General features: G+C 46.9%; 1 protein-coding gene across 14 annotated transcripts in view; it reads right to left on the bottom strand.

Annotated features, from left to right (window-relative positions):
- The window catches only part of Lar (tyrosine-protein phosphatase Lar), a 376,216-nt gene that overhangs the window by 116,875 nt on the left and 242,944 nt on the right, over nucleotides 1-16,397 (bottom strand). For all 14 annotated transcript variants that reach the window (XM_076373806.1, XM_076373803.1, XM_076373804.1 and 11 more), the window contains one exon: nucleotides 1,781-1,912. In XM_076373806.1, coding sequence (XP_076229921.1) covers nucleotides 1,781-1,912 — 132 coding nt within the window. The remainder of the gene's footprint in view (nucleotides 1-1,780; nucleotides 1,913-16,397) is intronic.

Here is a 16,397-nt window from a genome sequence, read left to right on the forward strand (position 1 = left end):
GGCCCCGAACGAACGCGGAACAGCTCCGTGGATCGCGCGCTGCAAACTCGATTAGCGCCTCGGACGGGGCCGCGAGCTTCCGGCTCGGATTCACGCGCAAGATTTCATCCTCGAACGGACGGCCGAGTCGAGCGCGCGGGGCCGGATATCGATTTACCGAATCGAGCGGCGCCAACGCGGCGAACAAACACGCGACGCTCAGTTCACGCTCGAGGGGAGAGACGGCCGAGATAATCGAATCTCTCTCGAGAGAATTGCGACATCTGCTTCTGGGGAGCGACCGGTCGGTCGACCGGTCGGGTCGCGCGTGTACTACGTCGACCGAACCCGGCGATCCGGCCAGTTTCCGAAACTGTTCGACCCGGGTCGAGCCTGTGCCAGCCGGCGCGTCGTTTCCTTCCAGCTCGGGCGAGCGCGAAATTTTCTTGGGAAGGAAATCTGGATCGATACTCGCGACAACCGAGATGCTGGAGTCACAGAAACTGGAATCTTCTTTGCTACGTTGGTTCCTTGTGGCGATTTTCTTTTGCGCGATGTAACGAGGAACGTTATGGATCGCGTAGTAGAAGTTAGTGTAGTCGTGGGATATGTGGGATGAATGGTTTGTTGTGCGTGAGTAAATAGTATGACTGCGTTTAGAAAATCTTGAGTGGCTGGAAGAATGCGAGGAAGAGTGGAACCGAGCGACTAGACCGTGAGAAAAGCGTGTACGCGACTGCGTGAATTTTGACCATGGACGAAAGATGCCAGTGAGATCTGATTCTTTGAAATATACAAGACCTTCAGCAGATAAATGTGAATTATACATCGAATGCTTAATCAATAGAAAAAAAGGAAACTACGCGATGATCTCTTGCTGTCCGAGTAACTAAATCATTTGTCTGCAACTTAGTCTTCGAAATACGAGCATTTCATCTCGTCGAAATGTCGACAGTCGTCCGCAAAGGGTTAAAAGCAAGTGGGAATGCGTGCGCGAGGGACATTTTGTGCCTATTATCCGAGGAAGACTTTTGAGCGAGAGGTTAGTGCGAGACTTTTTAGCCGAAACTTTGCGTAATCGGCGAGCGAGAGTTTAGTGATCTGTAAAGATCTTGCGACTTGTACGGGATATATTCTACAACATTGAGGACTCGTACGGGGATAATTCTTACAGATATTTCTGGGAATGAACGCGAGTGAGAGGATTATGGAGGATAGCGTTGTAGACTCAAGGTTTCCATTTTTACTTTGAGTGTGAGGTTTTGTTGAGAGAATGATTGAGAGCATGATTTAATACGAGTCTGAAGTAGTGTCGAGAGTTGTGTTCGTGTTCAGTTGAGCGTTAATATATAGTATCGTTTCGTAGTAAATGAATATAGTTCAGTCGTCTATATTACTGTCTATTCACGTATTTCACAGTATAATATCTATCTCCCAGTATCGTTGATACGATAATTAGACGCAGAAGTTAGAATGAAAGATTCGTATAATTGAATGAATAGTAAGAGATAAAGCGTTAACTGAATTTCCGAGGGACATTCGTGAGCTAGTTTCTCGGCGCTTCGAATCCATAAATCTTATTTATCAAGGGTCCCAAGTTTTCCGCCGATAATTGGGGACATCGTCAAAGATAATAGGAATGGAACTACGATGATAATAATTCTAATTTGCGTCAAGGAGGATACATGCCAGCGACTTCCGTGAAGCGATACGCGACGGGTAGACCCGTCGGGAACCGGCGCGGAAAGTTTGCGAAAGCGTACGGACGGCAAGGAGGAAAGGGTGAAAAGGGAAAACTTACGGGTAACTTTCTTTCCGTTCTTCCTCCAGTGGATCTGGGGCGGCGGCGCTCCCTGCGCCGTGCAGTAGAAACTCGCAATCCCTCCCGCCTTCACCTGCTGCGATTGCGGCCTCACCAGGATCGTCGGTGGACCTGCGAGCACAAGATCAAGGGAAACCTTTGATTAGAGTCGAGTCGTCCCTTCGGGGCCCACCGGCGGCCTCCTTTTCTCTATCTCCCTCTGGTTCCAGCTAATAAACTGGAGGAGGATTCCACGGTATATCGGGAAACATCTCTACGAAACGGACGTACTCCTTTACGTTGCCGGGATAAACAAATTAAGCGAACCACCTGACGGTATACCCGGTCAGACGAAGGAAAAGAGAGTGATTAGTGAGCTCAGTTTTTTTTTTCTTCCATATCGTCGTTTCGTTTTGATATATTGCTAGGACGCGTGTTCGGTAATCATTTGGAATTAGGGTATTCGTGGGATAGATGTTTCTGACGATTCAGTGATGAAGTAACGATGATTTGTTTTATGTTACTTGGTTATAGAGGAATCGAGAGAAATTAAGTAGTTTCATAATTGATTAGTATTGCAAATTTCCGGTAATTTGGCTATGGAGAAGTCGAAAGAAATTAGTTACTTTCATAATTAATTGGCGATGGTTTTCTGTTACTTGATTATAGAGAAATGGAGAGAAATTAGGTATTTTCATAATTGATTAGTATTGCAAATTTCCGGTAATTTGGCTATGGAGAAGTCGAAAGAAATTAGTTACTTTCATAATTAATTGGCGATAGTTTTCTGTTACTTGGTTATAGAGAAATGGAGAGAAATTAGGTATTTTCATAATTGATTAGCTATAATTTCCTGGCTATAGAGAGATCAATAGGAATTAGATACCTTCGTAATTGATTAGTAATGACAATTTTCTGTTTGGCTATAGTGAAATTAGATACCATCATAACTGATTAGCAATCTGCCAAGGAAAATCACACGATATTCAACAAAGAAACTATATTATCAACCGAGAATCAACCCAGAAAATAAAATAACTCCACGATATCTAGACTTTCGCGATGTTCTCCCACCGGCCGATTCTAAAATACGTTTTCTCAATTTCTCTGAATTGCCCTTATTATTACAGACTTCACTCTTTCGCACGCGCTTTTCCTTGACTACCCAGTCCCACGCAAGCCCAGCGCCGCGCAGGCCAATGCACTCCGTCCCAAACAACCTGATTTATCGCAGCCGCTTCAACTTTCACTGTAACCGAAAATCCTACAACACCGTTCAAACAAAAAAAAAAGCGGAGTAGGGAACAGAGAATCACAGAACAAAAATGTAGAACGAAAATCGGAAAAATCCCCGTCTAGCCGTAGACTCGACACGACGAGCGACCGTGTAAACTCGATAAACGAGATTTCCTATCGCCGGAAACCGGGTGCAACGCTCGAATCGGCCGGATCGCGTGACCACGTCCCACTGCGCGCAACTCACGATCGGGATACTTATGTGTCGCTCGATTGATACATACCACTTTGCCCCGCCGATAAATTATTGCCGGGAACTACTCCGAGAAGAGATCGTTGATTCGATGTTAATGGGAGATTCAAGTATTCACGGTATTCTGGAAATCGCGGCGCAACCGAAGACGAAGAAGTCCCTTTCCCGGGGAGATTAAGTCGGGAACGTGGAATACGATCATTTCGTATGATCTTCCGCCGGTTCCGAGAGATAATCAGCTTTAAAAGTTTGATACGCACGCGTCGGGCTTCGAAGTAGAAGCGGTCGGTCACGAACAGGCAAGTTAGTAGCCTCGCTTTCAGAAAGAATCTTTTCTTTCAGTGTTGCGGCACGATTCAGAAATGTATGCGTACTACTAAGAGCTAAGAACAGATGGTCTTTCTTAATACTAGAACTACCGTACCAGTTAAAATGACTGGTTTCGATTTTTTTGTTTAGCAATTATTGATATCTTCGAAGCATTGAATACTCGAAATGATTTTGAAAGTAAATAGTTTCATTTCAGTACTATGATGAATGCCTGAATAAACTGAAAATAATCTATTATTACAATTTTTATAGGAATTGCATATTAATCATATTAAATGCTCGGTAGTTCCAGTATTATATATTAATTGCTTGGTTAATAAGAGAAAGGAAATTATACTAATCTGTTGCTATTCGAGCAATTTGATCGTTTGCGTGTTAGTCTTCGAAATATGAAGATTTGATCCCTGAAATGTTGATATTCTTCAGGAAAGGGTTAATTAATCGAGTATAATATTAATCTGCAGCTGCTGCTTTTCGATTCCTCAAGGTTCGTGACGTTTCGAATGATTCCTATCTGTACAGATTGAGGTAGCGTCTTTTAGCGAACAGTACAATAATCATTGCACTGTTTCGCTTTCGATATAAGATTCAGTGTATTATCGGAAACAATTGGAAGCGTAGACGCTCGACAATTGGAGATTGAACGTTTCCGCTCGGAATTGCACGTTCCACCAGAAAACTGATGCGTTAACCCGCGCTGACAATTCTGACGTATTTATATTCGAATGATATCTTACTCGAGCAATCTCGAGGTATCTCCCGGAATAAAAACAGCAGCGAAAAAGCATCATAATTCAGAACACGAAGAGTTAAATGGAGATTGAACGCTTTATCGTCCAGGATCCCCGGTTTCCCTTGCAGCGATAAATAATCGTCCCTTTGTACTGTGCTGCACAAACCCACATAGCCCGCAATAAATACTACCCGCTACTTTGCTCATCCCCGGGCATTGTTCGGCGACGTTCATTATCATGTAATAAAGACGTGATAATATTGGCTGGTTTACCGGTATTGTTTACCGGCGCCCCGTGTCGCGGCTGGGACCGCCGATCCGATTCGACGGATTTAACCTCTTAGGCGCGACTGAATTTTGCGCGCGACTGTTCCTCTGCACGGCAGAGTTCAACGTGAATTACGTGTAAACGATACAGCACTGCAATGTGTGACAATGCTGTTCTCTACGCGAGTACACTGGAATGAAGTTTCTGATAATTAAATTATAATGTTTCTTAAACATATGATACGCATAATTTAACTTTAATAATTTACTTTAACAATTAACCCTTTGCACTCGAGAGGTGACTCTCAGTCACCACTTGATTTTATTTGCAAAATTATAAAGTCTTATATATAATATTAACCTTTGCATGATGCACCAATATGTGCAATATTGAAATGAAATAACTGTCCTCCTCAATTTATATATGTTTGCTCATTAATTAATTTCAAAGAACATCGTCTGTATCTCATCGCAGAATACTGAATATGTCTAGTGAAAAATTTTCGAGTGCAAAGGGTTAAAAGTCGGTTACTGAAAATTAACAATGTTATAACATTTTTTAGACCTTCAATTCCCTTCTCAGTAGAAACTTTGTATATCTGGAAGATTTAATAATCTTAAGGTAGTTTTCTTAAAATTCATTAAAATATTTAATATTAGAGCTGGTGCAATATTGAAGCCCACAGAGTTCAAAGGGTTAAAGCACGTACTTCACATCTTCACATAGCGCGATCTTCCTCAATATCATTCTTTGAACATACGATACAATTTCCTAACGCTGTTTTAGATGTTTTGGACTTACAGTACGATGGAAAATGTTTTTCGGATAGTCTAAACGGGTGATCAACAATATATTTTCTGCAGCTAACGTTATTATTCATATCCCCGTATTTTTTAAAAATTTCTTTGAGTAATCTAAGGTGAAACACTCGCATTGTTACCTTCTCTTTTTCTTCAAGCTTACATAAACAATAATTTTGTTGGCATATCCATGTAAACGAACCCTGGAGAATTTTCACCGGTTTGTTCCGCATCGGACGGAACACTGGCGTATCAAAATCAAAGACTGTATATTGTTAACACTAAAATTACCGAGCACTTCAATTGACTTTTTAAAATTTCGCTACAAAAACTCCAAAAGTGCATTTGTTCAGTCTTTAATTGATTTACAATTCAATTTGCGTAGTGCTAAATGAATTTCTTTAATAATTTCTCAGAGAAACATTTGTTACCTTTCTAATAATTGCAAAAAGAAGACATCAGGCATGGGTCATTTGACCCCTCTGGTAGTTTTAGCGTTAATACCGTTACGAATCGATGTGAAGGCAAAAAAAGTGTGAAACAAAGCATATGAAAACGATCAATTAATTCAAACAGTGAGCGAGGGAACCACTATAGTTGGCGTGTCGTTCAGAAAGATGACATCCGCGAAAGTCACTATAGTTGTGCGTCGTGCCTAAGAGGTTAACGCCGGAAACTGGGGGAACTAACTCCGCGCGCCGCCGCCTTCGAATAAAGAAGCGGCCGGACCAAGATGGACGCGCGCGGCGGAGCTTCTTTGTCGGGTCGTCGTATAGTTTCCTCGCGGCGTGACCCTTCCCCTTTCTCCTGGAGGACGGACACCGACGCCAGACCGAAAACAGAAGGCGCGGACCAAGGGCTGTGCTATCTAGAGCGAGACTACCGGCCAAGCACTAAATTGGTCTCGAAACTTTGCGATCGTACGGATCGTTTATGGCTACTCTTCCATGGGCCATCGATTCGGGGGAAACGGTCTCGCTTTTTCGACCGACGGACTGCCACCGGCTATCGAAAACAAATCCCGTCGGGGCGCAGGAGTGCAAGCTAATCGGGAACTTGGTTAGATTAACCCTTTGCACTCGAAAGTTTTTCACTAGAAATATTCAACACTCAATGTAAATAATTTAATCGATAAATTAAAGGACAAAACCATTTTAATTTAATATTTCACATAGTGACGCGTTATACAAAGTTTAATGTTAAACATCAAACTTTATGATTTTACTGTATCAAACCAAGTGGTGACTGAGTCACCTCCCGAGTGCAAAGGGTCAAGTTTAAAGGTAAAATTGTATCAATCGATGAAGGAGATCTACTTCTTAGCAACGCGTCTTCCATCATTTTTTCCGTCATTCTCTTATGTTCTTCATATTCAAGTCGCTACTCTTCCTCCGAACGTATTCCATACTTTACGAAACTTTCAAAAGTTTATTGCAACAAGTATCGAATACGAGTAAAACACAATTCCCAGCTGTACAATCTCAACAGATTCGATATAAAACGCCAGAAGAATGACAAAGGTAAAGACTGACAGTTCCAGTTTCCGACATCGACAAGAAACAAGCGAAAGGCGGTCGATGGATCGAGAGGCTCGCAGCGTCGACGCGGTCGAATATCGAAATGAACGTGCCTATCGCGAAATAGAAGATTACACGCGCGATGGGATGAGGCGGCCGATATCGAAAGGGCACGAGCGGGCAGGCGGGGAGGTCGACGCGAAAATTCGAGCGGCCGCAACGAGCCGGCGCGCCACGTGAAAGCGCTAATCTATCCGGGAGCGCACGCGAAAACTGCGCGCGGCAAACGGGTCGGCGGGGGTGAAACGCAATTTAAGGTAAATATTATTCCATCGGCGAACCGTCGATAATTTTTGATCGAATCGCTCGTTCGAGATTATTGCTATCCGGCCGGGTCGCATTGTGGCCGGACCGCGCGACGATTATCATATCGAAATAGTTCGTAACAGGTGCATTAATCGAACAAGCTCTCGCGCGGGGCGCGCGATGACCGACGGCCCGGCGATTTTTCGAATATTCCGTGCGCCGCGGCTCGGCGCCGGTTAATGCGCCGACCGCCGCGGAATTCTTCAGCGTTCCGCGTGTAATTTATCCTTCCCGCGGCGAACGAAAACAGAAATCGTTATCAATTATTCAGTATTACGATGCCTATAGTTTGCAATTTTTTCCGATTCGACCATCGCAGTCGACGCATTAACGAGCGATCGTCCGCGAACGGAAGTCGCGCGAACTGGAGGAACGATTAAAAAATGACTTGAACGATGCGACGAATCAACCTCCGACCCCTCGGCGGTTCGAAAACATCCGGTCGCACGGGATTTCTCGGGCGAGACGCGCCTAGCACGCCGGCCGGACGAACGTACACGTTTATTTGGGCCGTGCGCCGCATCAGAAGCACCTGCCGCTGCCCAATGATAATTTATGATCGAATATTAAAGGGCCGGCCGATGAACAGCGGCCAGCTAGAGGCACGGCCTCTAAATCCTGCTCGCACGGCTTTTCTTGGCTGTTACGTAATTGGAGCTGGCAGTATTTCCTCTTCGATAGAAGCATATTGGCGCGCGGAATGCGAAATGGACCGGCGAGATACACCACGTCCGTGCAGTTTTCCGTCCGGATCGCGGGTCCGTGTCTTCCGTCGTCGAATTTCGCGAGGACTCCAAGGATCCACGGGAAATTCGGCGCACGGTCCGCGAGGAACGCGCGTTTCGGTAAATCCTCGGGACACGCCGTCGCGTTTAATATCGCGCGCGCGAGAGGAACGGCCGCGTTTCTCGTTTCTCGGCTTTCCGAAGAAATTTCGGGCGCGTGCCAACGCGTCCCCGTCTCCCTCGTATTTTGTTTTTGCCGGTGCGCGACGGAGGAAAGGAAAGATTAAACGCCTGGCGAAAATTAGATCGCGAAACGCGACGTTGCGCCGCGTAACGAATGGCGGTCCACTTCCCGCGAGCTGAGAGTCGGACCCGGACCGTCTCCGCCGGAGAATGCAGCTGGAGAAACGCTTGTCTCCGTGCCGTGGGAATTCCTAGATCTCGCGCGTTCATTAGGGTGCAGCGGGGCTGCGATACTCGATCAGGCCGACGAGAGCGTGGCAATATGTGCTTTTGTTTCGTAATGGGAGCGTTTACGGCGGAGAGCCGCGCTTAGTAATTGGATGAAAGTATGAATATGATACGGGACTTTTTTTCTGATGCGCTGCTCCGCGGAATTTAAACGTAATGGCAATTCTACGTCGGCCTCGCCGGTTTCCGCGGGTTTTCCGTACGCGCGGAGGGAGACAGTTTATCGTTGCGACGATCGAAGCTTCCCGAGCTCTTAGGAAACTGCTTTTAGGTTTGTAGAGAACTATGGGAGCTAATAGTTGCGATGAGTAATGTGTTATTTGTATTGATCAATGGAACTTGCAAGGAAAACTTTTCAACTGACGATGATTCCGATGAAACATGCGAGGCATCACACGTATCTTAGTCAACATTCTCTTCGAACGGTTGAAAACATTCAAATCTGAAAGTATATTTCCTACAATACCTCTGAAATCAGGGACTACAGAAAAACATGTTTAACCCTTTGAACCCTGTAGGCTCCAATATTGCACCAGTTATAATACTAAATATTTTAATGGATCTTAAAATTATAAGATCTACTTAATATTATAAATATGAACGTTCGATCTTGGCAGTGTCGACATTCGTCCGCAAAGGGTTAACACTTTGAACTCGGTAGGCTCCAATATCGCACCAGTTCTGATATTAAATATTGGAATGAATTTTAAGGAAACTACCTTGAGATATACAAAGATATACAAATACACAAAGTTTGTACTGAGAAGGGAATTAAAGGTCTAAGAAATGTTATAACATTGTTAATTTTCAGTAGAACTACTATCAAAATTGGTAGGAGTCGCTGACATATCACAGAACTATGTGGAGCGCTAAGGGTTAAATCGATCTAAATGAACAATTCAGATCTCCCTTCTGCCTCCCTAGTTTCAGAGACACAAAACATACATTTTCAGCTCAATTTTCAGAGTTGAGTTAACCCTTTGCACTCAAGAGGTGAGTCTCAGTCACCATTTGATCTGATATAACAAAATTACAAAGTGTTATATATAATATTAAGTTCTGTATAATGCATCGCCATGTGAAATACTTATATAAAATAGCTTTGATTCTTAATACATTGAGCGCCGGCCCCGCGATAATGCGGGATTTTTAGTCTATCGTTTAACACGTTGAACGCCGCACGATTATATAAAGCAAATTACACAGAATGGAAAAAATATGATATTAAATCATTTGATTGAATTGCATCATTACTATTGCACATTCTTCTAGTTGAATGTCACGAAATTAGGTAGCATTATTTGTAATAAGGAAATGTTTCCAAATAATCGTCGTTTCATTGAGTGAACTATAGTAATTTAATTTGGTTGGGGGTCACCGGTGACCCCCACGGCATTTAACGTGTTAATTGCTAATCCTACGTTCAGGTAACATTTTAGATATGTATAACACAAATCCAAAGTAAAATTTACAAACTCGAATTTCTTATTCTCTTCCGTAAGTTATAAATTTTGATTTAATCGGTGTTTAAAAATGTATCAATATAATCACCGACGTTCGCGTTTTTAGTAGCTGAAATTTAGCCGGCGTTCAATGTGTTAAGTTACGTATGCCTTCTAATTAGTTCATTTCAAATAGCGTCGTCTACGTCTCATCGGGAAATGTCGAATGTTTCTAATGAAAAGTTTCCGAGTGCAAAGGGTTAAGAGCGATGTCTCAAGTTCCATCAATATGTGCGTCGATTGAAAAGGTTCTCCGCTCGAAAACGCGTCCACGTAACAAATGTGTTTCCACGGTGTCCTCGTCTAGCCCAGTGTCACAGCCTCGCTGCAAACGTGTCCTCGGGCAGGCTCATCGCCGCTGTGCGCGTCGGGGGACCGAAATCCGGATAAAAATCGGACGTTCGTTTCCCAGCTGTAACTACGAAGGATCGCGGCGGCGGTGTGGCAGCAGGCAGTATCTCATGCTTAAAGTTTATACCGGGTTTGGCAGGCGGCGCGAGCCGGCCGCGGAGAAAAAGTTGGCCGTGTGCGGCGCGACGCGCGCGCGCTGCTCCTCTCTATTACGCTTTACGGCCTGCCGCGACGTAATTGAAAAAGTAGCCGATAACGGAGCAATCTGCATGAGATTTGAATAAAATTACGCGTTACTCACCGCCGTCATGTATTATACGGGCGGCGGAGCCGGCGCGGGGGTCTCGATCCCCTAAAAAATAACGCTCGATTAATTCCCGCCGCGAGCAACCGCTGCCAAAGCAGCCGCGGGAGAGATTTTCGAGGCTTCGTCGGGCGTATCGCGGCGTCGACGAACGGATAAGCCTGATTGGCGAGCATTATACGGGGATGAGAAGTTGGCCGAGTATCTGTAAGCCGAATGGTCCACTCGCGCTCGATCGAGCGGCCGCGGCGAAACTAACGCTGTTTTTGCGCAATGATTTTAGGATCTTCTTTAGTCCAGCTAGAACTAGCTGGAGTAGAGTTTGTTCGCGTCTTTTGTGGAAATTCTGTATCGACTGAGAACTGTTGGCTGTTCTTGTGGACAAGAAGTTAGAGGGATCTTTCGGTCACGATGTTTCTCCGTTTTCGACACAGTCATCGTTGACGCGGAAATAGGACGGCAGTAGGAAAGATTCTATAGCTCTTACTCGTGTTATCTCTGTACCGATGATGACTGAAAACGAAACATCGTGAGTGGAAGAGTCTTGTCCTCTTCATTGTTGAACCAATTGACTAACGTTGGAGCTCAGTATCATCGAATTAGACAATCTGAATCTCAATGGATACTTAGAATCTATAGATATTCACAAGTGAACAATTCGCAAATCAATTTCTGTAAATTTATGAACATGTTAAGCGCCATGTCACCGATGACTGGCGCTTCTAAGTTGAAAACAATCGTAAGATAGCCGATATTGAATGTTTAATAACGTAACGAAGTTGATAATATAACACTGCAAGAATTGCAACGCGAAATAATTCATCCTTACTTCTCTTTGCTATAAAAGAACTACTAAACAATGGCCAAGATCTACGCGGCGCTTAACGCATTAAACGTCCGCAATAATAAAAGATCTAAATCTATCATCTCGATCCATCGCTAGTTCCAGCAGCTCTTCATCGCCGGGTAATAGCCAGAAGAGTATCGCCGGTAGATTTTTGCGCAGCGCAAACAACGAATCGTTCGAGGCTTCGGAGCGACGATGGAATTGGAAAGGGGCAGAGAGAGAAAGAGAGAGATAGAAGGGAGCCGGCGCGAAAGCGCTCGGAAATTTCCGAGGCCGCGAACGTGACTAGTTCGTATTGCCGGACGCGGAGCGTTCGAAGTGGATGCGGGCGCAGGCTGAAACCGCGACTACAGGTGCAAACTGGATGAACAAGGGGAAAGAGGATGGGCCGGGAGAGGCTCGGGGCTGGGGAGGAAAGGGAGAGACAGGTTCGGCGTCGATGCCATTTTGCCGGGGCATCGATTGTAAACACGAGAGTTTATGTACGCGCGATGGATTCCCATCGACGAACGATGACGTTCGGTGGCGCGGAGGAGAGGGCAGGGAACGGCGAAGGGGGATGATGCTGCCAGGGCGGCAGCGAAACAGAGAGGGTTACGGGTCGAAAGGCGGAGGGACGAAGAGGGCGGATGGAAGCTGGCAGCGACTGCGGTCGCGGAGGCGCATCGAGGATGGCGCGGCGGCTGCATTCGCGTCGAGTGTACATTACGCGGGAGCGCAGGTTTATCGTAAATAATTGCGCGGACCTTATTCACGTTTTAGCGCATCGAAAATCGGCTGCGCCGCTCGACAACGCTCGCGATTTTCGTGCTCCTGGTAACGGCTGCGCCCGGCAGAGGCAAATAGAAAGCGGAAACGCGATTGCAACGGATCACGATCGCCGTCACGGATCGAAATCGTTGGACGTTGGGTATTTCAGAAATAATTTGTTTTGGTACTGTTATCTTTCTAATATTATTGTGGAAGTAATGAATATTTGAAATGTAGAATAATGAATTCGGTAGATTCCGTTTGGAATTTGAGAAATTTAGAGTATTTCTCTGGACACGTAGAGGAGCAATGGAACAGTAGAGAAAGATTATTTTCCTATCAAATGCCAAGTGTTTGACGATCCCGATTCATTGTGCGCCGGCTCTTCGACGTTATCGATGAGCCGGCGCGCGTTCCAGCCGCGGAAAAGCTCCCGGACGGGTTTCATTCTGATTTGTTCGCGCGCGACACGCTCTAACAATGGAGGATAGAATCCTGCCGATCGTAGAGACGCCTCGCGGGCGACGCGGGTTTACCGTGAATAATTGTACGGTTCTTATTCGCGTTATCGATGCATCGAGATTCGTTGTATCCGCGATCCGGCGTCAGCGGGACGCGCGATTTTCGCGCTGTCGACGGAGAATCTTTTAGCGGAATCGAACGAGAATCAAGATCTCGATGCCGATGGTCACGATCGACAGCTCTCCAGCACGGTCGGGCGTTATCGACGAGCGGGCACGCGGATTCGCGCGTTCCGGCGCCGCTAGGCGGTCGCCGAGGCTCGCGGAGGCGTTTTATACCGGCTCGTTCGAGCACAATGCGCCAACAATGGAGAATAGAATCCGGCGGCGGCGGCCGCCTCCCGATTTAATAATGAAAATTTCCCGCCGTCCTTCGGCTAGCCGTGAAATTGAATTTATACGCCGGGGAACCGTTATTGGCGTTTAAGTATTATTGCTTGCCGCGGCCGCGCCCCGGTTTTTCTCGCTCTTTATGGAATCGACGGGGCTAAGAAAATCCGCGTCGTAAAACCGTGTACGCGGGGACCGATCCATCCCGGAGGGAACCCGCGAAAAATAGCACGGGTTATAATCGGCGTTCCACGGGTCGCGCGACCGACCAATCGCCCTCGAAATACTTGACCCCGCCTCTTTCGCTCACGGAAAGGTCATCGCGGATGAATGAACGCGGCCGGGCCACCGATGAAATTTTGATACTCGCTCCCCGCTGCCCGCTCCACGAGTGCACCGTGGCATCGGGATACAATAACGGAAGTCAGAGGGGAAAGGTCAGGCGGTGGACAGAATATAAGAGGTCCCCCGGTTTATCCTTTACACACGTACGTCCGGGAATCGATGGTACCGTTCCCGCCGCGAGTGCTTTCCGAAATTCGCGTCGAGGCTCGACGGTCGCGGCGTATATGAAATTTCAAGATTTCAATTCGGGATTGCGGCTCGCGGCCCCGTTTAATTGAATTCCGGGATTTTTAACGCGCGCGCCGTCCAACCGGGATAGCTCGACCGCGATTCGACGCTCCGCGAATAATTGCAATTTATTCTTCTTTGAAATTAAAGCGGCCATTACGTCGCCGCCGCCACGCGTTTGACCACCGTGGTCCTGATCCGCTCGACTCGTTCCGCGATCGGCTTCCGGGCAAAGAACGATCCCCTGCGTCGCGATTCGCTGCTCTTGGATTAGCCGCCGCTCGTTCCCGTAACGAGACGAACAACGAAAAACCGACGAGACGCGGCCGAAGAATGAAAAACCGTCGCAAAGGCTGCGAGTAACGCGAGAACCCGTTTCATTCCACTCGCTCCTCTTCCTCGGTTTTCCACCGTAGCGCGTCTCGCGAACAGATTTCGTCGCGACGCATCGGATTCCCGAGGACGCGATCGATCGCGCTCTTCCGCTTCGAAATTCGATTCGCGCGACGTGCATCGAGCATGACGGGAATGCAGCCCCGCGACTTTGACATTCCAGCTTGCGACGCTTCCGTGCTCGACCCTTCACTGATCAACGGTGGAAAGTGCAGCGCGGACTTGCCGGCTCGCGGAACCGCATCGATGCGGTCGCATCGCCGGACAAACGCCAGGCACACGCTGAACGGCTATGCGGCCGCATTCGTACGCGCGCGCTATCAGCTTTTAACGGCGGAGAATTCGTCGGATTTCAATTTCGCGCGCGTAAGTCGTCGCTGTTGGTAAATATTGTAGCGCGAATGAGACGTCGGCTGCGAGCGGAAACTCACGGGTGCGGGAGGAACTTCCGCTTTGATTCAGTGGCTGCGACGATGGCGATCTAGATTCGATGTTTCACGACCTACTAACTTTATTTCTATCGTTACTTCTGTTCAATTAATCCATTGCCGCAAATGGCGGCTACTGCTGACCGCTTTGCGGACTGTGCTCGTGCATTTATTTGTTTATTCTTTAGTAATACATTGAACAACAATGACGTAATAGTCTAGATAAGATGTAAGTTGATTTTATGTAGGATTTTTCATGACCTGAGAAAGCAAAACAGACGATTGAAAAGAAACGATTTTAAAACTAAAAGTGTAAGGTAATGGATTGAAAGGCTTCAATGAGTTTGTTATCAACACGTTCACATAATTACGATGATCGACGCTTCATATTTAGTGCAAAGTTCATCTTCCATTACAACGCATGGTATAATCCATAGAAAGAGATTTGTTCCTTCAATTGTTACCTAGATTTCATACAGGCGATACGTTTCGTTCAACAAAATACTGCAACCGTAACCATTATAGGAAGAGATTCTAATTAACCCTTTGCACTCCAGAAGTTTTTCATTAGAAATACTCAACATTTTTTAATCAAATACCAACGACATTCCTTGAAACTGACTTAACGAGAAATCGCACGTAAATTGAAGAAAGAGGTCGTTTTATTTTAATATTTTGCTACGTCAAATCAATTAGCGACTGAGAGGCGCCTACGGAGTGTAAAGGGTTAATCTTATTCACTTTCCGAACGACGAAATGAAGAGCAAACCGAGACGCAGCGATAGAAAACGAGCAACGCCGTAAAGCCTTGCTTCTTATGTCCCCGTAATTCCGTGGATATGGAGATCCCGCCGCCATGTTTCCTGGATGGCATGATTAGCTTGTAGTCGGCCAACATATCATCGCGGCGCGGCGCCGGCGGAAAGTAGCGCGGGGCGTGGGGCGGCTGGGCGCGCGCGTATAGACACGTCCCGTGGAATTGCAGTAGACTTCGATACGTATGCAAAGCGAGCGCGTTTAACCAACTTCTCGCGGAGAATTTCCATTAGTCGAGAAAGTCCAGGGGACAATGGCGAGGACGCGCGGCGGCGGCGGCGGCGGCGGCGGCGGATTTCGGTGAACCGAGTACTAACGCGCGCGCGGAGGCCAGGACGCTTCTCGCCCGGGGCGGCGAGGATCGAGTCGTCGAACGATTTCGAATCAACGCGTCTGGTAGGGCGGATAATTCAATTTGAATATGCATGCGTACCACCGCCGGCAGGCCGCCGCCCCCCGAAAATCCGTGAGACGCGCACCCCGTTAAATCCGCGATTATTCGCGCGCCCGTTCGCGACCTTTCGCCCCGATACCGCGAGGAAGCGGCGCGACCCGTCCCGAAACGATTTTTCGGCGTTGCCGCGACACTGTAATTAACCGTCGACCCGCGAGCGAGCTGGGGTCGACCGCGGGACACCCCATGGAACTTTTTAAACGAATTATAATCCGACTAGATTCGTTACACGCGGAAATTCCGGGGACCTTGTTCCGTTGCGCCGACCGAGCGAAGGGCGCGGGAGGCGGCTCTCGGGTTCTTTTTTCAGCCGAACTTTCAAGACGAGTTTCACCGCGTTAAATGAACCCCTCGACTGATGAGCCTCGGCCTCGGAGGAGCCGCGGAACTTCCCGGACAAATGATAATCTGAATACATTTAATGCGAAGAACGGTTTTACCGCGGCAACGAAAATATTGGTGTAAGTTGGAATTTCAGCTGGGAGTTGAAAGGGTTCAACCAGGCCGCTCGCTTCGCGTGTTGCGGTATCTCTGAGTGGATTTATTAAATCATGATGCTGGGGAACGCGGCGAAAGTTCCGTCGGGCTTGATGCTTTCAAAGGAAATTCGGATGCATCGGCCAATTAATTCACTCGGGGAATTAGGCCG

This window comes from Nomia melanderi, chromosome 14 (assembly GCF_051020985.1).
Source record: "Nomia melanderi isolate GNS246 chromosome 14, iyNomMela1, whole genome shotgun sequence".
Lineage (NCBI taxonomy): Eukaryota > Metazoa > Arthropoda > Insecta > Hymenoptera > Halictidae > Nomia > Nomia melanderi.